This window comes from Pseudopipra pipra, chromosome Z (assembly GCF_036250125.1).
Source record: "Pseudopipra pipra isolate bDixPip1 chromosome Z, bDixPip1.hap1, whole genome shotgun sequence".
Lineage (NCBI taxonomy): Eukaryota > Metazoa > Chordata > Aves > Passeriformes > Pipridae > Pseudopipra > Pseudopipra pipra.
This window is the reverse complement of record NC_087581.1, coordinates 29916910-29940666: the sequence shown is the minus strand read 5'-3', so window position 1 is coordinate 29940666 and position 23757 is coordinate 29916910. Positions and strand designations below refer to the sequence as shown.

The 23757-nt window shown below is 40.9% G+C and overlaps 1 protein-coding gene and 1 non-coding gene across 3 annotated transcripts in view; both read right to left on the bottom strand.

Moving 5' to 3' along the window:
* The window catches only part of C6 (complement C6), a 29641-nt gene extending 10995 nt beyond the window's left edge, over nucleotides 1-18646 (bottom strand). Inside the window, exons 1-13 of one of the 2 annotated variants that reach the window (XM_064643240.1) lie at nucleotides 18025-18646; nucleotides 17716-17821; nucleotides 16359-16516; nucleotides 15390-15546; nucleotides 13009-13153; nucleotides 11894-12035; nucleotides 10904-11042; nucleotides 8792-8992; nucleotides 5482-5722; nucleotides 4756-4878; nucleotides 3644-3810; nucleotides 2117-2342; nucleotides 797-968 (exon numbers count right to left, since the gene is read on the bottom strand). In XM_064643240.1, the coding sequence (XP_064499310.1) occupies nucleotides 797-968; nucleotides 2117-2342; nucleotides 3644-3810; nucleotides 4756-4878; nucleotides 5482-5722; nucleotides 8792-8992; nucleotides 10904-11042; nucleotides 11894-12035; nucleotides 13009-13153; nucleotides 15390-15546; nucleotides 16359-16516 (1871 nt within the window). In that variant the 5' untranslated portion in view covers nucleotides 17716-17821; nucleotides 18025-18646. The remainder of the gene's footprint in view (nucleotides 1-796; nucleotides 969-2116; nucleotides 2343-3643; nucleotides 3811-4755; nucleotides 4879-5481; nucleotides 5723-8791; nucleotides 8993-10903; nucleotides 11043-11893; nucleotides 12036-13008; nucleotides 13154-15389; nucleotides 15547-16358; nucleotides 16517-17715; nucleotides 17822-18024) is intronic. The other variant, XM_064643239.1, reaches the window with a different exon arrangement.
* On the bottom strand, nucleotides 12725-12796 carry TRNAE-CUC (transfer RNA glutamic acid (anticodon CUC)). The gene has a single exon. It is a non-coding gene; the product is annotated as a tRNA-Glu (tRNA).
* Nucleotides 18647-23757: the final 5111 nt, after the last annotated feature.

Sequence of the window (23757 nt, the reverse complement as noted above, 5' to 3'; positions counted from 1 at the left end):
TACTAAATACATCTATCAACATAATTAAATACATATTTTTATAGAGTAAGAAAAAGAGTCAAAGAACAGCATAACAGGAAGTCTCTAAGCAGTCCCTGTAATTCTGTTGCCACCAGGCAGTGGTTAAAGGAGGCTGGTCTCTGTCAGCATGGAGCTGTACAGCCCACAGGGTCTAACTGAGATGAATTACAAAGAACCGTGGAACCCAGTGCTTGTAATCCTCTCCTGTTCTCTCTGGAATCTCCTCTGCAGCCACTACAGCGAGGATAGTGAAGCTCTTGGTCCCAGCAGAAAGACTGAAGCCTTGCACTTGAAAATGAAAAAACCTAAGCCAGTTCGGGGCTAGAATTTGAAGTTGAAACTATGCAAAATCAGTAAACCAGGCATACTTAAAGTGGGAATATGAAAAGCTTAGTAGCTTCATTGGAATTCTGAGACTGTGTTCGGATATAAATTGCTAAGAGAAGAGGATGTGATAGTAAAAAAATGGAAATTGTGAACTCCCATGAACTAAAGCAGGTGACTTTAGACAAAAAGATGTGCAAAGCAGCATACGAGAACTACAGGCATACTTCAGTATGCAATTCATCAGCAATTTTCTAGGAATAAACAATTAATAAAACCAAATTTGCAAAAAGTTGCAGAGATTTTCAGACTTTTCCTTCTCTCTGCTCCACCACAAGAGTTCAGAGAGTAGTGTTGTCTGCTATTTCTCCTTGATAGTCACAGAGCTACTCTGGAGGGCTTCTTAGTTGTCCCATGACTATGGAGTTCTTTCGATCTACTATTTTCTTACCTGTCTGCAAACACAGAGACATAACAGTCCTCCACTTCTTCCCTCTCTCCTTCACATGGCTTCCCACCGTTCATTGGGGAGGGGTTGTTACATTCTCGCGTCCTTCTTGTTTTGAAGGAAGCATCGCATGAAGTCCACTCAGACCAGCAACCCCATCTGCCATCTACAGCAACTGCAAGAAACAAAAGAAACACCATCTTTTGGCGGATCTGTACCATATACAATATTTCTTTTAAGGTCACATATGAGAGGGATGATGGTAAATTCATAATAGCCTTTTTCAAAGGATTTAAAATTGTTACGGTTAATAGAGTAGATTGTATCTAAAGTGCCAAGTTTTCCAAAAGGTGGCCACCCAAATTCCAAACTGCTTCATGAAAACCTAAAATATATCTACCTTTCTAGTTTTGATTGCAAGTAATATCCAAACCCAGCAGCAGCTTATTTTTTATTTTTATTGCACATACAGGTGTGTGAGTTTTCATGATGCTGACAACATTCTGAGATAGGTCAGTATTTAATGAGTTTTTAAATAAATATGAGCTCTAACACCATGTTTAAATCCCAAATCTACATCCCACGCCAGTTAAATTAAAACACTACTACTACTGACTTCTCTTAACCCCTGGCATATGTTATCTGTACACACTCTTTCTTTACAGCATACAATATACTTTTTACATCCATTTCTAACTGTGTATCTTCAGCTGTTTATTTCTTTCAAAATATTTCTTTATTGGGATCAGATAATGAGACCTGTAGCTACAAAAGTGACTTTCTATTCTGTCCACTTTTGGTCCTGGAATATAAACATATGTTTCCTATGGGTATGGCACTAGTGCCAATTTCATTCAAAAATGATTTTGCATTAAACTGTTCTTTAAATTCTCCAGAACGATGATTACATTTCCTCTCCTTATGACAACTGTGTTTTCCTTCTATACTATAATCAATAGTTTTTATCTTCATTAGCCATTTGGTCTTAAGCATAATACACTATAGAGAAAACTAAGGAATGGTTTCTTAATTTTTGTATCAATAATCTTTGATCTCAACTTCACCCTTATTGCTGAACAACTCATTCATTATTATCTTAATCACATAGCTAAGGAATCTTTTGTCTTATGATATCTTTTGAGATGTGCTTATTCAGTTTGATTCTTTTATCTTTAATCCTACCTTTATTCCTATACTTTGTGGACATTGGCATGTGGTAAGAAGTGCTATGGACTTAGTAAGGGAAGGTTATGTCAGATTAATCACTGACAAATGGATGCCAGAAGGACCATGTTTACATTATGACACTGTCACCCCAAATACCTGATTTGTAGCCTGGAGCTCGTGTCTCGCAGTTTTTGCCATAGGTGCCAGCCTGGCACAGGCAAAGGCACTCTGTCCCAGAGAGCACAGGTCTGGCATTGTTTGGGCATGGAGCACACTGGCAAGGGTCAAACCTGCTCGCATATTCCCTCAGGGCTCTCCTCAGGTTGCGGCGTTTGGTCACAGCACACGGCACGTTCCTCACCAGATCCACAATGGGCGACACCTGGTAGACAAGATCAGTAAGCAGCTATTTAACATGGCAGGGTCCTTCTGGGTGTAGCAGAAGGATTTTAAAGGCACTAGAGCCTACATATGAAGCTATATCACACAGGAGTTGGATATGTTGAAAGTTATGGATACTTTAAAGGAGCATGACAGTGCTATACATCTATATTATCCCATTCATACTGCTTTTATTTCCCCAATTCAGGGCTCTGTGAACCACGGGAAAATCAACCAAGTGGGATGTGGCTGAGGTCACTTGGTCTGTTCAGCCTGGAGGAGGCTGAGCGGAGACCTCATTGCAGTGACAACTTCCTCATGAGGGGAAGGGAGGGAAGACACTGATCTCTTCTTTGTTGTGAGCAGTGACAGAACCCAAGGGAATGGCCTGAAATTGAGTCAGGAGAGGTTTAGGTTAGATAATAGAAAAAGGTGTTTCACCCAGAGGGTGGTTGGGCAATGGAATACGCTCCCCAGGGAAGTGGTCCCAGCACCAAGCCTGACAGAGTTCAAGAAGCATTTGAACGATACTCTCAGGTAGATGGTGTGACTCTTAGGGATGGTCCCGTGCATGACTCGATGATCCTTCTGGATCCCTTCCAACTCAGCATATTCTGTGATATTGTGTCTTAAAATTGAGGACACTATATAGATGATATGGGGTTTGCTTACATCCAGAATCTGCCATGTCAGACTTCCCTACACTGCTTTCAGGAGCACAGCAGATGCAGCGGGAGAAACCTCACTGCATGCTGCATTCAGGCAGGTTTTGCTTTTTGCCTCAAATGCTTTGCTTCTGCTGCTGAGGGGCTGCTGTGCCAGCCAGGGAGGGAGACAGCTCAGTGCACTCACAGGAGCAGTGGCATGCTGGGTTGAATGAGCAGGACAGAGACACAGGGGATTGCTGGTTTTTTTTCAGTTCACTAATTTGACATACTCTGCAACATATGCCTTACAAGAGAATCATTACAGGGGAAAAAAGCATTTCCAGCATCATGCACTGTTTTCCTGTACAGTAACTAACCCCTGCCCATGCCACCCTGCTGGTGCCAGAGCAATCAATTCATACTCCTCGGTCTTACTCCCACTGTCCACAGACCATGCAAACCTGGTGTGGCTTATAAACCCAAACAAGTAGTCCTAAAAATATTTTGTATATTTATGTTAATCCTGTATGTATGTGCATTCATATCACACACAGCATCATCTCTATTTACATGAAAGAGCACCTGCAGAGCTCTCTCAAGAGCTGCTAACTCATGAGTCATTGCTATCTCAGTGTTTTTCTTATTCTTCTCTTACCTCATAGTCAATCACCACAGGATTGTCCTTTGCTGATTCCAGCCAGTTTGTGAAGACTGTGTGTCCTGGAAAAGCTCCCTTTTTCTCCCAGGCCAGAGCTGCTGCATACTCTGACCTGCCACCTTTTACTAGGGAGACTGACCGTTCTGATGACTCCAACATGGAACCTGAAATGGTTAAATAGTATTTTTAGACAATGGCCTCCAAAGACAGCGGATGTAACAACAGAGTTCTAAGAAAAAGTGTAAAAGGATATAAAAGAATACATTAAGATTTATTTTTTGAAGCTACCCTTGGAAAAATGAAGTCTAAGCTTGGAAAAACAATCCCCACTATGACACTATGACAGCAGCCTGCCATAAGATTCCACATGTGTTTGAGACATGAGCCATGGAGATATTCAGAACTGCATAAGACAGTCGTGGAAAATGCCTCCTCTAGAACACACTGCAAGGCAGGATGTTTAGTCCTAGCTGTAAACACCTAAGTAACAGAAATTGATCAACTAATGAGGACAAAAATATGGTGGACAGGATGAAATCCCTATTTTTAGTGATGAAGAACATGACTCTTGCCATTCTTGTGGAAAATGCACCAGCTTTCTGAAGTTTCTGAGACACATTTCTGGCACTCCTATACCTAGATGTCCGCTTGGCATAAGGAAGATGGGAGGGGAAGGTCAGGTAGTGTGTTATTGCTGCCCAACTCTCTCAATGAGCCCTGATCAACCCTTAAAGAAGATCAGGGGCTCAGCTACGAACACCTATTTCTACTTGTGCTTATCTTCCAGTTTAGCATGCCTGGCCCTGGACCCAAGGCCATGGGGAATGTTTGTCAGATCCGTGACTGACTGGAGAGCCAGTGCCATGGATTACCCAATAATGGTGTTCTAGAGCAGAGGAAGACTGCTCCTACACCATAATTTCATTTACAAGTAAGGTGATGATTTCAGTGCTTGCATCAGATGCAGACAATGAAATACTAGCTCCTCTGAGAGTGGTGGAAGAGCATCCATAGCTCAACAAAGCTGGGAGGTCATCTGGAGCAGCTGAGAGGAATGGTATCTCTCAGGGTAAGTAACAGGACATGGTCCTTGTTCTCATCATGGTCACCTTCATGTCTCACAGTCATCCTGTTTGTGGTGCATCTGGTACTGACTTTCTTTTTCTTCCGGAAGAACACACGCTTGGTGGTTTCTGTTCGGACACACTCTGTTGATTCATCAATTGACAGGCCTAGAAATAACACAGAGCAGCAACTTCATCACCATAACCATGATACATGGCAGGCACCCTGCCCCCAGGTTCCTACATTGAGGTGACCCAGCAGGTTTCCCTGCTCCTCACCCACCACTGGAAACTTCAATTCTGCAGGCAACTGCTTCCCCAGGTACAAAGAGTGTTGGATTGATTTCCATTTCTGTGGTATTGCTTTTTCATTTTGACAGTCTGGCAGTCATGAGAAAATTTTAGAGTAATTTCTAATCCATACCATAAACTTTATTAACTGTATCTCAAAAAGTACCACTTAGACCTCTGAGTCCCACACAACTCTATGCTGGAATACCTTTTTCTGGTGACCTGTGGTCTTGATCTGAATGTCTTAAGTGGCTTCCCTGAACACAGTGACATTTACCAAATAAAGAATCTCTTGAACTTTTCAAATTAAGACAGCACAGAGCAAAAATATCTTCTTGCTCTGTATGTAGGCAGGGTGAGTAATTCCTATGTCTGTGAGAGTCTAAAGAATTTCTTGCTGTTGAAGAATGTGGTGTAAGACCTAAAAGCAGTGATAATAAAAACTGGTAAACAAATATTTTCTTGTTAAAGATTACGTACCCGAGTTCTGCAGTTCCTCAGAGCTGTACTGGTAAAGAATGTCATAGGAACCACCCATCTTCCCAGAGGTGTAGTAATGAGTGCCAAAGTCATCAAATATTCTGCTGTATAAAGCATAGTTGTACTCCAGGGGCAGGTGGTTAAGTGCTTTTAGAAAGACGTCTGAGAGATGCAGATCTGACTCTTTCATTGTGAAGTTTGCAACAGAAATTACTTTATGGACTCTAATAAAGTTGGAATTCTAGAAATAAGAAAAGGGCAGTCTTAGCACCTTCAGAGGGAGTTAAGCGCAGAAAGTAGAGGAACCAAGAGTATATCCTGATATACGTTGCAAGAACTAAATAATCCTGTATATCATGATGCTTTAACCATGAACAAACTAGCTGTGGGTTTTCCAAGAGTTCTGTGAGGTTCTTGAAGGCTTCCTTACATTTTCAGAGTATATAGCCAATATTCCAATATTTGTATTCCAATAAAAAAATAGGACTCATCAGGCACCTACAAATCCGAAAGGATTCTTGCCATAAAAAAATGCACCAGCAATTGATCAGACAACCACAAGTTTCAGAGGAAAAGCTTCACCTTATAATGATCTATGGGTTGTTTGCAACTAAACTGGAAGTGAGTATTTTGGATCCTAACTCACTGTTATAAAGTTCCACAATTTATCAATCTACTAAAACTAAAATGAAACTGTAGGTTAAAGACCTTATTGAGTTCAGGTGTCAAGCTGTTAATGAGAGGTAAAAAGAGAATGTTCAAACACTGGGAACATGGAATCATAGGATATCCTGAGTTGGAAGGGACATCTCTTACGTGTTGGGAAAAATATATGCTTTTGAAAGAGCTTGTTGTGTTTTTTCAATGCTGGAGGCTGTTTATGTGGGAGTTGAACTAAACAGAAAGGAAAGGAATAGCAAATACTGAAAAAAGGGATTTCTGAAGTGAAAAGGAAACTGGAAAAAGGAAAAATCCCAAGGCCAAAGCAAAGAGATCAAGAGAAAAAGCAGGGGCAGGAAACAGGAGCAAATGACCAAACAGCAGATAGGAAAGATTCGTTATAAAGCACTTTATACAATTACTTATTTATACATTGCTTCTTCCGTTGGATTATGATGCTCTTCTCCACCACACTTTCTGAATTTTCAGCAGTGCCAGCTAACATTTCAGTTATGACACGAAATTCCAGATCACTTTGGCAAATATTGATTCTAAATCCTTAGTTGGTTTTACCATGCACTTGCATGCAAGCTGGGCAATCCCAGGCATGAGTACAGACTGGGAGAAGAACCCATCAAGAGCAGCCCTGGCAAGAAAGACTTGAGGGTGCTGGTGCATGAAAGGCTGGACATGAGCTGGGAATGTGCAGTCACAACCCAGAAAGCCAAATGTGTTCTGAGCTGCATCCAAAGCAGCGTGGCCAGAAAGTCAAGAGTGGTGATTCTGCCCCTCTACTCTGCCCTTGTGTGACCCCACCTGGAGTTCTGCATCCAGGTCTGGGGTCTTTAGCACAGGAAAGACATGGGCCTGTGGGAGTGGGTCCAGAGAAGAGCCAGAAAAAGGATTAGAAGGTGAAGCACTTCTCCTATGAGCACAGAATGAAAGAGTTGGGATTATTCAGTTTGGAGGCCTTCAGGGAGACCTCACTGTGAGCTTTTGGTGCTCAAGGGAGGTTTATAAAAAAGATAGGGACAGACCTTTGAGTAGGGCCTGCAGTGGTAGGACAAGGGGTAATGGTTTCAAGAGGGTAGATTCAGACTAGATATAAAGATGAAATTTTTTAGGATAAGGATGAAACTTTGGTTCAGATTGCCTTGAGAGATGGTGGATGCCCCATCCCTGGAAACATCCAAGGCCAGGTTGGACGGGGCTCTTATCAGCCTGGTCTTGTTGAAGGTGTCCCTGCTGACTGCAGGGTGGTTGGACTAGATGGTCTTTAAAAGTGGCTTGCAACCCAAACTATTCTATCATTTTATGATTCTATGATTAAAGGACCAGAAATCAGGAAGACATACTGGAGGACCAGACAACTTAGCTAAAGAAAGTTTCTGGTAAACAAACATAAACTTAAAAACCATCAAGTTTTCTTATATCTTCCATGTCAATATGGGAAAAGGCATAAGTGGCTAGGGCCTTCTAAAGACCCTGGAATGTTCAGGTGAAACTTTTATGTACACAGTTTAACCTATAGGTCTGAATGTGACCTCATAAAGCCCAGGTAAGTTCCCCCTCCTTTTAAGTTATCAATATAAACTCCTATTTGCACTATTTAGGAAAGTATTAAAAATTCCTTTTTAGGTCTCTCAAACATACATAAGTACATAACTATCTACACACACCCATTAATAAAATTTATACAAATATTACTTATTTATTTACATACACACACGTGCATACACACACACACACACACAGATAAAAATGAGGCTTACTGTATGATACAGCAGAGAACATGAGGAAGACTCAAAACTCCTGCTATGGATCCACTAAGAAGGGCTTTTAACTTGTGTTGTCTTTAGCTAACACCAGATGAAATTATTGGTGGGTTTATGTTATTTTATAGACTCGTGGAATGGTTTGGGTTGGAAGGGACCTTAAAGATCATCTAGTTCCTCCGCCCTTCCCCCCTCCATTCTAGTTGCATTAGAACTTCTGGGTTTCAACAGTCCCTAGATTTGTTCAGTCCTGTGGCCTTTCCCATAGCCCATCCTTTATTGCTGTTAAACTATAAAAGTACATAATTTTATACTCCGTAGCATTCACTTGCATTAAAAGTGCAGAACCTTAAGGAAAAATGTTTTCTATTGAGAGAAACTTTTCTGTGGATGTGTTATTTCTGAAATTATCTTTATGCGCAAGTGTGTCTTGGCAAACACGAGACTCCAATACACAAGTTAGTTACCAGATAAAGAGCTAATGTAGATTAATACTTAATACATGCATATGTATAACATTAATGAGTGAAGTTCCTTTATTTTTAGAGTTGTCTGCTACTGTTAGGTATTGTGCCCTCTTAATCTATAATTAGGATAGGAAAAGGAGTGGCTTACCCAATCTGATAATGTCAAATCTATGCTTTTTTAAAATGGAATAAGCCTATGATTTCTGTACTAAACCCAGAAAACCATGTTGCACTATAGAAGGTATGTTGCAACCAAGAACATCTTGTAGTACCAGAAGAGGAGTTTTCTAATGTATAATTCTAGTGGGCCAATGCCTTGATAAGGAAAGTAGCCTTTGGTAGCTCAGTTCTGAAATGACCAGACAGAAATCAATCGAAAGAGAGAAACTAAAGACAAGATTTAATTACCTTTTCATATGAGGCTTTAATAGCTTTCTTGAAGGAGGAGGATGATGTAACTTGAACCCGCGTCTTTTTTGAGAATAAAAGTGGTATACCAGAAGATCTTCGAGCACCATGACTGGATGAACTACTTCGAGAAACACTATCACCCAGGGAAGTTAAATCCTTGTAGAAGTCTGATGTGACATCATCCTCTTCATCTACTACCTGGAGATTCAGTAAAGCAAAATACATTTACCCAAATAATAATCTGAAGCAGAAACCTATTAAGAAATGAATTCTTGATTTCCTTTTGTTTTTCTATTAATAGCAAAAACATGTCTGATTATATGAGACCCGGAAGTAAGCTATGAAACTGTTCTGAAAATAAAAGATGAGGCTGAGAAAGGCTAATAGGCAAGATGAACACAAGAAGCAGACATTCTAATAAGTATTTGTATAACAACAACAAAAAAACATGTAACACTTTCTTGTAAAATTCCCCACCCCCATGCCCCAAAGTTTAGGAATAATTTCCGACAAGTGTTTCAACATACTTCTGAAAGAATTTCAGACATTCATGTTATGTCCACACTATGACTACTTCCAGCCCTGTGGCTTCTAGCTTGATGTTTTCTGACCTTTTCTCTTAATTCCCAGCTAGAAGAATGAACAGGTTTCCAGAGGAGAGTCTTAGAGTATATTTGGAGTGTTTCACCCATACTACATGATGGTCTAAGTGCAGGTGACGAGGAACTGTGAGCAAACCTGCCTAATCAAGTTGATAAACCTTAGTGGGGGTATTGGGCAAAGCACCAAGACAGCTTTACCATCAGATTAGAAATTATTTATTTTCCAAAATTCAGGCAAATCCCTATGGAATTTTGAAAGATGTGATTTTTTTTCCCTCCTCTAGACTTGTTTAATTAATAGGGCTCCCAAGGACCTTTGGAGGTGAGGTGGTCCATTCTCCCAATACACTTCTGTTTTACAAGTCATACACTTTTGCATGAAAATACACCAGAGTTCCAAGAAGAAGGTGTGCTCCTTCTATAAGGACACTTCTATACCAAAAGCTGCTCTAAATGTTAGAAGATACAGATGCATTCTCAAAGGTGAGATTCACAAACCCTTAATAGTCCTGCGAATTGACATAAGTAACTTAGTGAACCTCACAGCTATAAAGAGACCTGGCCAAACCAAGGATTGGTTTTCCCCTCTGAATATTTCTGCCCACAGTAATTTTTCTCCATTATTGACAAAGTCTACATGTCATGGCCAATTTAACTGCAGTTTCCATTGAGCATAGTAAGGTATCCTTTGTTCAGTTGTTCCTGTTAAAGTAATTCTAACACCACACAATTGTGACAAAACCCAGCAGTTCAGTTTTCATCCACTAGTTGAGCCTTTTTCCTCGACCTGCACTCTCTCCTTCTCAGTGCAAAATACCTATTGGCTTCAGGGCCTGCCCATATGTATACAGCCAGATGTTGTGCCCCAAACATATTATTCAAAGTATTTTCTAAATATCAATGTGTAACAAAAAATGACAAATCAATAGTTCCCAAATTTTTTATGATATACAAACCAGGTTCATTTTGCCCTTGACCTGTCCTGCAAGCCTCCTCTCCAGACTGCGTATGTTTTGTCCTCCTGCCTCCGAAACTTGGTGTCTACCTTCTTTCTTTGCTGCTCTGTGAAAGGGCTCAGAAGGGAACAGGTGGGACTGAGGGGTTGAAATGGCTCAGGGAGGAACTCTGTCCCAAGGCTAACAGGAAGGAAGCTGGAGTTAGGAGCTGCAGCCTTTTGTACTTCAAGGATACAGTAGTGATGGTAGAATAAGCTTTGGACTTGAACAAGCCTCTGGCTAGATGATGTCCTTGGCACCAAGTCAGAACAAAGACACATCCAAAGCCACAGGGAAGCAGGAGAAGCTCAAATCAATCATGTTGACTCTGATATATGATTCAGTGAGCCACAAAACATATCCCACTTCTACACATCAACTGAGGCATGTTCAAGCCTCACCAGGTTGAGAAATCTTGTCCTAAAACACAGTACTACCTAAGACTTGAGCACATAATTTGGATTGGGGTTACAGCAAGGGCTTTTCAGCTAGGAGCTGCTGCTTGAGAGTACCTGAAAGCTGATAGCCTCCAGATTTGCTGGGACACGATACAATTTCCTCGTCTCATTGCGCTTCACTGTTGTGCATTGTCCTCCATTGAATGAGTTGCCAAGGACTTCCCCTCGGCTCTCTCCTGCCAGAATGTGAAACCTAACAAAAAATTATTTCCAGAGATTAAACAACCCCAGAAGGACATATGGACTTGAAACATTTCATGATATATAGATAAATTGAAGCTTTTGTAGGAGTTGCGTTGGCATCTGGGTTGTGTTACTGCCTTGAAAGAAACTCCTCTACAAGAACTTCTCATTCACATTGAATTCACCTGAAAAACGCAGTAGCATCAATGCAGTTTCCTACCTCCAGCACTATCTCATCCTACTGATAATCCCAATGTCAGCATGAGACAGTCAGTCTTAAACAGAGAAAGACCTAAAAACAGTCTGGGAAAAAGAACAAGCAGTTGTTCATTTCTACCATAAATGATATTACTGGAGCACATTGAGATGAAAATTCAATTAAAAATGCAAGACTCCATGGGACAGGCATCCCATGTTTAGAGTTTATACTGCTTAAATTAGTAGCCTGGAAGGGGTTGGTATCATGTGAAATATAACACAGACAAACAACAGCTTTTGAGGAACATCCTCAAAGTTTCTGAAGTACTTGACACAGTGCATGGGCAAGTATTTCCAAGAGCTGGAAGTTTCCGATACATGATATTTTGGCTGCTATGAGACAGGACAGGTTGCTCAAAGGCAGTGCTCCCTGACAGGTCTTCATCTGCTACACCAGCAGTGCCAGAGTAACACTGGAAGATGCAGCGGACAAGTCCTAGTCTGATGGTTTTATTGTATTTTTATAATTTCTTGATAATTTTAATTTGAGAGATTACATGTTTGAATGAATACTCTCACATGCTAGCTGGGAATTATCTTCTTTATGTAAATTAGTGAGATAACAATCTTAAGTTTATGAAAAAATAAACAAACTTGGCTTACCCACTGCCCATTAACTGCACACCAGGGATGCTCTCATACTTTCGGTTACACACAGTCTTTTTCCTTCCACAGTTTCTTTCATCAGAGTTGTCCCCACAGTCATTTTCTCCATTACATTCCAGGGTTTTTGAAATACAGTGACCTGCACCAGAGAAACAGCAACAGCAAGGATTCATCATGTCTGAATGCAGAAAAGGGCAGTCTTATCTTTGCCCGTAGTAAAAGTGTGAACTTGTCGTAGATGTCAGCAGTGAGGCACTATAATGCCTGGATTATTCCAATTTAGAAATGGTTGTTTCAATTCTGCCAGTTTTGTCTTGTTTTGAAGCCCACAAAGGCTTAATCTTAAGTTTGGTAAAAGAATGTGTGGATAAAGTTTCTTTGGGGCTAATCAGGTATATTTAAATTGAAGCAAACAAGAAATTGCCACAAGCCTAATAAAAACAGTGAGAATCTGTGTTCAGAGAAACTATAGGTATGTTTGTACATGAAAAATTTGTGCAAAGAAATATTATTGTGACAGTGCTACTGTTTAGCTATCATGATCATAGTGACATGCCAGGCTGGATATTGCATTTTTAATTCATGGCCAGTCTTTGCGAACGAAGATTTGGGAAAGGTCATCACCCTTCCAGCCTGCGCAGTGGATTTTTTAGGTGAGACACAGTGTGCGCTGAACTGAGCCCACCCTTTAATCCTGAGGTTCATCTGCTGGGGCCAAGCGAGCTTGGACAGTGGCAGCGAGGTCCTCAGGACGTAGGTTTGTTTAGAGTGACCTTCTCTTAGATGGATGGCCTTACAGGGCTGACGAGCTCCATCTGCCCGGGGAAGTCCCCTGACCGGGAATCGAACCCGGGCTGCGGCAGTGAGAGTGCCACATCCTAACCACTAGACCACCAGGGGACCCCACATTTTTAATTACTTACAAAAGAAAATGTAAACATAAGCTTCTACCAAGCCATATAAAATCCTTACACAGGCTTTTCTCCCTGGTCCCTCTTCCCTGGAATTTACACACAGAATGTGCAAGATCTGGATCATTTGGATCTTTTTTGTCTCAGTGTCCAATCTTTTGACTAGTAATGCAGCAGTTAAACAATTAAGATTATCATTACCACTTTCACACTGAAATTTATTCTTGCAATCAACTTCCACTATGTTGCAAAGCTTAGTTGGGAAGCATGGGCGGGAATCCACCAGCGGCTCAGTACAGGCCTGACCCCCAAACTGGGATGGTCGCAGGAGTGTCCGGGTACGAAACTGCAAGGCAGAAGAAATAACCCAAGGTTGTTTGCATGAGCAGGTTTTGTAGCTCCAGGCAGAGCCACACACCTCAGTGCTGCTGAAGATCAGTCAAAACCAGAGCCCTGAAGGAAATAATCAGTTATTCTTGTCCTTATATTCTACCATTCCAGGTAAGGCAGGCAGGGAATTGACATCCAAGAGCATCAATAGCTCTGATGGAGCATACATGATTAAATAGTAGATAACCTGGTCTTCAGCACTGAAGGAATCAAAAGTTCAGTCTCTGTATCTTCAGTTTTAAATGTACAGAAGGAAAGTGTGTGTGAACAAGCTTACAGAGATTTTTCCTGTTCTTTACCATCTCTATTGAAATAGAAATAGTCTGAACAGTGCCATGTATCCCCTAAACAGCTGACTTGGTTCCCACATGTGGGGCCCCTTGTCCAAAGAGCACTGGATGACTGGGGAGGACAAAAATGATTTTCCTGAAAATTTCTGTTACTAAAAAAGATTTGGGAGCAAAATCTGCAGCTCACTGGGTTTTCTTTCCCCAAGTCAGTATCCTCCATGCAGAACAATAAAGCACTTCACATGTTTTCCACTCTACTTCAAGGGACTTCTGGTGAGACCTGTCTGCATGTGACTGAACAGTTCCATCTCTAAGAATTCTTTCAATTGGAAAAGCATGGTCCCTTGCAGAGTTCTGTCACTTCCCTCCCTGGAGACAAAAAATGGAGGAAGATTCTAGAACCAGTAACCAAGTGACTATAAAGGGAGAGTGTGGGGAACAACACCAGAAGGCTTTCAGGCCTCAGAGGATGCTTCTTTGTACTCCATGTCAGATCCATAACACTGACTATATTATTTGTGTGAGCTCCCATTTCTTCATCCCTCTCCCTCAGTGGGAACTTGTTTGCACTAGTCTTCACTCTTACCTTGTAAATCACATCATCCATTCTGTTGGTTGTTAACGATCACAAGCAATGATCTTTATAGTTTGGAGGGGAAAATGGATTATAGTCCAAAAAAAGCACCTTTTGCTTGAAGAAGCATATATGTTGCATCAATACTTAAAATTAGTAAAAATTAATGCTTTTATATATGGATGCAAGGTAAAACCCTCAGATTTTAAGGGGATATTGAAATCAGTTCAATTGAGAAAAATGCTCCCTTCCAGCTCTTGAAACTTCCTGTCTCCCAGTCTCTCACTGTTTCTCCTGCTCTGCCCTCACACTGTCCATCTCAGTTGCAAGACAGGAAGTTGTGGGTGGCTCACATCTCACATCTAGAACAGCTTTCTCACTCTGTATGGGCATCAGAAAGTAATATATGTATGTAAGATATACTTATGATGTCTGACAGGTGTTTCAGGATTGGTTTTCAAGAACTGATTTCTGAAGCTGTGGGGTACATTCAGAGAGCTGTAGGCTGTGTCTGCACAGGACCTCAGAGCTGCTATCATGGTCAGCTTCAAACCTCAGACCCACTAGACATATAACTACCCCAAACAATCTGCACTCCACTCCCTTCTACCCTCTACAACCTTAGATTTGACAGGGCTTGCTTGGTTTCTACAGTTCAAGTTCACGTCAACATGACTTTTCACTTCTTCCCTCTCTACTGTCTCACCTCTAAGTCTACCCTCAGTCAACAGACAAAAGCCAAAGAGAAAAAAACACTGTCTAGGACTTTGTCCCACAGAGAGTAAACATTTGCACCTGGGGGTTTTTTTGTGTATACTGTGAAGGTTGGGGGAATGGTGCTCTGTATTTCTTAATAGCAACCTCAAACTGATCCTGACTATAAGATACAGCCTGAGCATTTCTAGCCAGTGGGGCTTAGGATTTGTTGGCTAACTGTTTTCAACAGATGATTAAATTCTATTTTTCTTGCTTTAGAACATACAGAATGATATGGTTAAGCTGAGATGTCATGACTTGCTCTTGCTTAAACAGACACGCAAACTTTACAGCTTAGTTTATTCGTTATGTGAAAAACTCACCTTTAATTATGGCAGTGGAAACTTTGAAGCAAGTTCTCATAAATGGATTTACTCCACTCAATCGTCCCTTTCTGATTTGGTCTGCTTATGTTAACTTGTTCCTTCCATCTTCTATTGTATAATTCATAACCAATTTCCCTTCTTAACTTAAACTGCCATTTTACTGATCAATTGTCATAAAGTTGAAACAAGGAGATCTCTTAAGCATAATTTCTTGCATTTAATGCATATAATACATTTTCTACCTACTTGTTTTTTAATGCATGGGTCACATTCTGACCAAGGACCAAAGTCTCCAAGCTGACAGTTGATAGGACATGTTTGCTGGTTACATGCACGAGATTCCTGCTTTTTGCACAGCTGGTCACAGAAGTTCTGGCTATAATATTCATCCATTCTTATTTGCCTAAAAAAAAATTAACAAATTATCCTAGGAAAGAATAGACAGATTGTAGGTGTTCTTTAACTGTGGGTGAAGGCTGACAAAGTTATTTGAGCCCAGCTAAAAATGTTGAGACATAATATGCAGTTGCAGAATGTTGATTACAAGAAAAATCCAAATATGTCTGAAGTTTAAAGAGCAATTCTTTTTGATTCATGTCACTTCAGACATCCCAGAGGACAGGTACAGACGGAGCCAGGAGGAAAAGAGGGGATTTATCACAAGTTTAGATTATACCACAGAGCTGCATCCAATCTGATGCTGCTGAATCTTTTTTTGACTTTAACTGTTGTCATAAAACTAATGGTGCAGGGAGGAAGTTTCTGCAGGCTTGCCATGCAAGAGGTCACCCCTCCCATGGCAGTGTTCTGTGCTGGACAGAGCTCCCACCACAGGGCACTGAATGCCAGCCGTGTGTGCTTGCAGGGGCTGAATTCAAGGACCTGGCTGTACTCACTGTGTATATTTCCAGATACTGGTTTGTTTGGAAGCACTGTACCATAGAATTATGGAATGGCCTGGGTTGGAAGGGGTCTTAAAGATAATCTAGTTCCAATCCCCCCACCACGGGCAGTAATGTTCTACATACATAATTTTGTAATTTTAAAGTCTTGCAATTAAAAGATGATTATTTATCTGGTAAACACTTGAACATGACAATTTTTCTCAGCATATTGTGGAAGGCAGAGCTTCAGACACAGGTCCCCCTTCCCAGAACTGGTATTTTCACAGAGAATAAACAGAAACATAGAAGTACTGAGATAGCTTGGCCCTACCTGTGCCTGGTCTGTGTGCCATAATTGCAGGTTTGTGAACAGGCAGACCATGCCCCCCACGGGTAATGTTCACAGTAGCACCCCTGGCTACTCCCAATCAGCAGGCTCAGCAGGACCAGGTGCATTAGCAGAGTCTTGTCCATGGTGAAGGCGTCCATCTGCAGCACACGAACAGGCAACAAACACTCAAAAAGCTATCACAGTCATACCAGTATCCTTACAGACATGTCTTTTCCAATATGCATATAAATCTGCTTCACAACACAAAGGCACTAAAGAGTGCATCTAGAAAGGGGCAATCACACATTTAGCAGTAATTCAGTTCATAACTTTGAGAACCAGAAGTCACAATGGTTTTTTTGGCCATTTATTTATCAGGAGTACTAACCATGACTGTGCATGGTTTCTGTTTTAGAAGTTGCTCATAAATCATTTTGAATGTGACAAATAAGACGTGCTATTGTTCTTCACTGCTTAGAAGCATTCTCCAAAATATTTTCTAGATATAAAAACATGAAAGAACTCTTCCTATAAAGCATGTAAAACAACAAACAAGACCATAAAAGTAAGTAGCCCCATCTATTAGCCTGTAACCAATTCATTTTCACATGCCTTTAAGCCCTCCTCACTTAAGTGTTTTAGTGCAGTGAATCCTCTCTTCTCAAAGTTTTGATTAGCCTGTTGAAACTCCAAACCATCAATATTCAAAGCTCATCTGAATTTTCTACCTGCAGTAGAAACAGAACATCTAGCCAATTTCTCACTCCAGCAGTCAATCAAACTTTATTTGATGAGACAGAAGGTTATAGGCAGTCTTCAGGAAGTAATAACGCTTAGTAAACTTAAAAAAAAAATTTTGCAGACAAAATATTTATCCCCTCTCGTCATGAGATTGAATCAACACTAGACTTGATAGGTTGTTGCAGTAGAACATTATAATTTTGGTTTACCTCAAAAAAACCCAAAACCCGATAGGAAGTTTCAAAATCAATGTATTTATTTTTAAACAATACTCAAAAATATTTAATTTTTAAAAGTTTGAAATTAATTTTGAAATTGTTTTCTACTTTAGGTTTTTGGGCACATATGCTATTATGATTTTGACACCTTCCTGAGAAAAAACTACATTTCATCAAGTCAAAACATTGCTTCTTCCCTTAGTAAGGAAAGGCAGTAAGTCTTCACACAGCTGCCATAGTGAGAAGCACTTTTTACACAAAAAACTGACCAATGAACAAGTCTTTCAGAGAGATTTAAGTATAATTAAATCCAAAATATGGTAAAACTGAAGACAGAGAAAGGCGCAGTCCTACCAGAGGACCAAGAAGAGAACAGATATTACCTTTTTTTCCCTTACCTGAGTTCTGGCTTCTTGCACCAACAATGCCAGCTTAAAAAAGAGATGAAGTCCTATAGAACAATTGCTTTCTTCATTCCTTCACTGTGCTGCACATAGAAAAACACTGTTTATCCCCATCAGTGAGCAAAACACCAACCAGCGCATCAGAAGCGTATCAACAGCCATAAAAATACATGAGAGAGGTAATTCAAAATCTTAAAGAAAAAGCAAAACAAAACCCACTGAAGACTTCTCCATGTGTCTTGTAACCTGTGTGCATTGAAGCCAACAAAAAAACCCCAATCAACCCCTACATTATTGACTTACCGTAAGACAGTCAGCTGCAAAGTCAGCCTACTTTGCAGACGGGTGCGACCTTGGTGTGGTTTGCTGCAGTCTTTGAATGAAAGGCTGGAGAGTTTGTTTGATTTGGTTATTATTTAATGAAAGCAGATCGATCTGGTGGCAGGAATGGTCAGAAAAAAACAGCCTCTCCACCTGCACCCCTGGAGGTATGTTCTAAAGAATTGTGGAGGAACAGCTCTTCATACAAATGCAGCTGCCCAACATGAGCTGAGGAATCAAAACACATTTGCATTAGGTCATAGTGGCTCAGTGAACTTTAGGTCTCCTTGTGCTGCCTGATAAAGCTGCACAACCCTTCTACTCTCAGTTTGAAGGCAAGAGAGCGAGAATTTGATAAAAAAGCTCATGCTCACAATTCATTACTGCTTTCATCAGGAAATGTCCTGGCCAAGGCAAAATACCTGCCTGCTCTTGCACCACCTCTCCAAAAGTCAGGCTCCCAGAGAAAGCAAAACTCCAAATACAGTTGGGGTTATTTACAGCTCTTCGCCTTTTGCCCTCGGTGGTGAGCTCTGGGCACTGACCCTGGGGAAGTGCTGCCAGCAGACAAGGACTGCTTAGAGCCTCTGTCCTGCAACATGGGCATGACCCCATGACTGAGGTGCCAGGGTAGGAATTAAAATGGAAAATGAGAGGATACACCCATGCAGAAAAGAAACAACAATGAAAAGCACAAAACAAGGAACTAGTTCACCCTAAAATAATAATCAAAGTATGGAACAGAACTCAAAAGCTCCCAAATACCCAGCATGCACCCCATCCAGAGAGCAATGTTGCATTGAATCCCTCTTCTCTCTGTTATACTGGCAGAAACATGTCAAGACATCAGAGTCCTCAAAACATATTTTCCAATTTGTTGGGATCTAAGGTCATATATATCTTTGAAAAATAAAAACAACTCAAGAGCTTCCTGCATAGCTTCATGTCCAGTTGCTTTTGCAAGTTTTTTTCGATTCTGAGTTTGGCCAAGAACTGTTGTTACACAACTTGAGCATACAATTAGCAAACCAATGTTCTGCCAGATCCTTATTACATTGTTTAAACTTGTCATGGGAAATCAAAATAGTCATCACTGGCTCCATCATTGCTGCTGGGTGGGATTTTTAAAGTTATTTGAAAAATACTGCATTCTACCGTTCAAGAGGCATCTTCTAAGCCTCAGCACTGCCAGCTCACTGAGGGCAGCTTCTCCAACCCCACTGGGACCCCAAAGAGTAGATGCCTGGTTTCTTCAAGCCTTGTAGAAACAAACCACACCTGTGAGCTGCAAGTCAGTGTTCACAGTAGTGTAAGGCAGACAGAAGCTTCTAGCTGAGAGACTACTTTTACACTTTTTATTATCAAGAAAACAAGGAGTCACTAAAGAGTTTGTAAATTTTAAAAGGATTACAAAGGAAAGGCACACCACACAGTGTACAAGTAGACTGTGCCATTTGTAATTAGAGAACAAGCTGGCAGGCAAGCGCCACAGTTAGCATTATCAGAAATATTAAGTGGATACAGGCACTGATAGACTTCTCACCAAAGCCAGGGCTTGAGGACAGCATGAGTACACCCATACATGGGAGTTCATGTGAACTTAACTCATTTGCCTGAAACTGATGGGCCACCACAGCAAAGAGCACTGCTTGGGCTAACTCACATTTTGGCAGAACTGCATGTAGCTGCTGATGTGCCCCAGGAAGCTGTCCGCTCATCTGCAAACAGGCCAGATGATGAGAGGAATGAAGGGCCTGGAGCAGAACAATAAAACGGGCACTCTGGTAACCAGGAGGACTAGAGAAAGCAGTTTTTCCCAAGCATGGCAGCTCACTACCTGTCACTGCAGGACTGCACTTCATTTACCTGTTTCTCACAAGTTTTGTCTACAAGATATCCTCAAAGCAATCTCACTCTCTGCATTGGCTGGAGGTCCACACTTGCATATGTACACCTTTCTGTTATACCACAGGATGTGTTAGAGCATCTTGAACAGCAGGCAATACCCTAGTTTTCGTGTTCACCTTCTGTTCTTACAGTCAGCTACTCACAAGGTTTCCTCTTGACCTTTTAAAAGTATGAGAAACCAAATAAGTCTGCTTATAGATACAAGTTCTCAGAAATTCAGTCAGCATTATGGCAAATGATGGCTCATGCCAACAAGGTTGTCATCTAGGACTGATTTTCACATGGAAAAGTGTCAGCACCAAAAGATGTTCTTTCTCTGGACTGTGGTCCTTCAGGCTTTCATGCCCATATGATGCTGAACCTTACCAAGTCTCTGGTCTCAACCTCTGGTGCAGTATTCCCCGAAGACCAAAGCACTTGAACCAAACTAGGAGCAGCCCAAAGAGGTCAGTGTACAGATGCATGCCACTTTACAACACTCAAACTTTGGAAATGTCTGTGCATATATTCATGGCCTCAATTTCATTATTTCTACAAGAAATATTTATGCAGCAAAACAAACATAGCATCCCTTGTCTCTGCTGCAATGTGTTTATAAAAGAATATTTTTCAAAGGATGTGGAAATGTTATCTCCAAGGGAGCAGAGAAATCCAACAAGTATTCTGCTGACATTGTAGCATTTCTAGCTGGGTTTCACAAGGTCATGTCTCATCTCTTTCATCCTATATCTAATTCCTCATACTGAGAAAAACTCTGTTCTCTTCCCAAGTCAACCTCTAACTCTCCTCTTAGAGTAGCCCACATTTTCACCACAAACCACTGCTCAAGGGAGAAACTCTAGAACTATAAATGGGAAAGAACAGAAGGAAGGGGCCAAATACCACAACATTTTCTGAGAGGTAAGCAAAACAGAAGTCTAACAGCTCTTAAATTTTAAGTGACATCCCCTGGTGTTTTCCAGATCCCCTAGGTGCAGAGATGGGAAAAGCGATTCATCCTGTCTCATAAAATTCACAACTGTGGACTGTTACCAATCTACCTCCAGTCCTTTGGATGATGAATAGCAAGAGTTTACTGCACTGCATCCTTCGTGTCACACAGATTTTACAGACATGGCTTCAGGTGTTTGCTTTCTGACAAAATCTGGATTTTTAAGAGCATGAAATGATACTATACACCAGACAGTTTTTCACCCCTCCAAAAATCTTCCTGAAAACAAATCAGAAGAGAAATCTCTCATCCTTATATGGCAGATCAAAATTTCCTATCAGGATGGAGTGGAAAGAAAATACACCCTGCACTTAAATTTAAGAATTCAGTGAGTTGCTTTTCCTCCCTCTATGCTCCCTGTGAGAAGGGATATTAAAACAAACAAAAAAAAAATGAAGATGCCTTTAAGCACAAAAGGCCATCTGAATGACTTCAATACTTAGATGTTTTGACACATCCTGTGGCAATAAGAAAAATGAACCATGAAATATCTTATATACTCAATCCATCACTGGGCTGTCTGAGAACAGGGGTGGCAGTGCCGCTGGCATGGCACAGTGGTGGCAGGCAACCCTGCTGGCAGCCAGGCGCCCCTTGCTTGTGCTCTGCTTCACCAGGAAGCCCACGCTGCTGCCTCCTCCCTGCTGCCACTCCAGATCTGAAGAAGATATGGGATTGAAGAGCAGAGCCAAAAGATTTGAGAAGAGGGGTTGTATCAGCACAGAGGATTCTGCGAAACAGCAGCACCTGTGGAGAAAAATTATTTCTGTCCAAGGACTGGATATGCAGATTCAGACTTTATGAGGCAGGATTTGGAATTTGCTTCCTTCTCCGGGTGCTTTGTTGAATGAAGTCAGGAATTCTCTCTCTTATACAGAATTTGCTGCTTCACCGAGTTTAATTGGTAAGCTGAAAGTATTTGGTGCCTCAGTAGTAGCCCAGAACTAAGCACTGAAGCACAACCACAGGACTGCCCCAGCACAACCACAGCACAGGTACATTCCCCTAAACCAAAAAAAAAAAACCCTTCTGCCAGAGACTGAAATGCTTAAACAGAGGGTTTCATCTACCACACAGTGGAAAAACAAAATTATGGAGAATTTAAATCCCAGGTTCCATGCTTGTAAGGGCCACCTTACCGGCACAGGAGAGGACAGGGAACCAACACTGCATAACAGGCATCCTTCACTCAGTACTCAGCCACCCTCATGGAGGGTGGGTGGAAAGTCAGCCACCCTTTGCGCAGCACCCTGCTTTTCAAACGAGCCACCAAGGGAGAAGGAAAGCAGAACTGGAAGAAGAAAGGAAGGAAGTAAAGAAGTAAGGAAGGGAGGAAGGAAAGGATGGGAAGAAGGAAAGGAAGAAAGGAGGGAAAGGAAGAAAGGAAAGAAAGGAAGGAAATGAAGGAAGGAAGGAAAGGAAGAAAGGACGGAAAGAGGAAAGGAGGAAAGGAAAGGAAAGGAAGAAAAAAAGGAGGAAAGGAAGGAAGGAAAGGAAGGAAGGAAGGAGGTCAGAAGCACCCAGGTTTAGATAGGGATTTGAGTGCACAGCTGGAAGGAGGATGCATGAGTTGGGCTGCTTGACCCACACCTTATATTAGCCCAGGTGAACATCATCTTACTTTACAACACTTTCAGAATAAATAAAAGCTATCATTAAGTAGCTACTATTCAAACTGCTTGTGGGTTGAGGAATTTGCATCTAAAGCATGCCTACTATACAGAACAAGTGATTCACTTAACTGTTTTGTTTCTTGACTAACACTTCACAAGTACTAATGAATGACATCATTAATGACCAGTAAAACATGTTCTGATCATTATATTTATGAGAGATCAATTTAAATCTATGTCAAAGCTATAGTGAAAATTGCCTTTTTAACATTTTATAGAAATACCTACTTCCCCCTATTTTTTTTAATACGAAAAGTTACATTTATGATGACTTATATTTTTAAATGGAGAAGGGTTTTTCCTGTCTTTTTTTTTTCCTTCTCAAGAAAAACTAGAAATTTTCATTTGAAAAATGCTTGAAATTAATTTCAAAATTATGGGCTTTTTTCTTTGCCTTGCATCCCCCTCCCACCAAGTTTTCTCTGCTAAATAGATCTAATCTGTGCTGTACTCAGGAAAACCTGAATCACATATGTACAGAGTTGCCTTCCTACAACCCTATGAGTACTCAAATTAAGGTGATTAACTTGACAGGAACAAATCAGAGCAAAATTTCCTCAACACAGTTATCATTGAGTTTTTCATGTATCCAAATAAGGTAAGACAGAACAAACCTGCAACAAGGTTGAGAAAAAAAAAAATCTCCTAAAAGATGTACCAGGAAAGGTCTCCTTGACTTGAAGGGGTTGGAAATCAGTTGAAACTGCCAGAATTGAAAACCATTAGCCTCTTCCAATGTCAGAAACATGCCCCTTCTTCATACTGGTTGTAATAGTTGTAATAGTTGGAGCTCCCTGCTACTGGGCCAGGCAGTCTCCAATGCTGCTTTCCTCTTCTGCAGTCAGAAACCTATACATATACCCTGAGGCCTGTCCATGGAGAAAGTATTTTCCATTCCTGGTATTCCTATTTTATGTGCAGAGCAGGCAGCTCATAGCTTGGGCCCACAGACACAGACAGCATCTTGGGGCAGTCCCTTTGCATCACTCCTGCATAGGCTGTCTAGACCAATCTGTAATTAATAAAATTTATAATTTAATTTGTAATTATATTAAATTATATTACAGGTATAATATAGAATACATATTTTGTATGATTTCTGAATTCTGTAAACACACAATTTACCATGGTGGATTCCTCTGT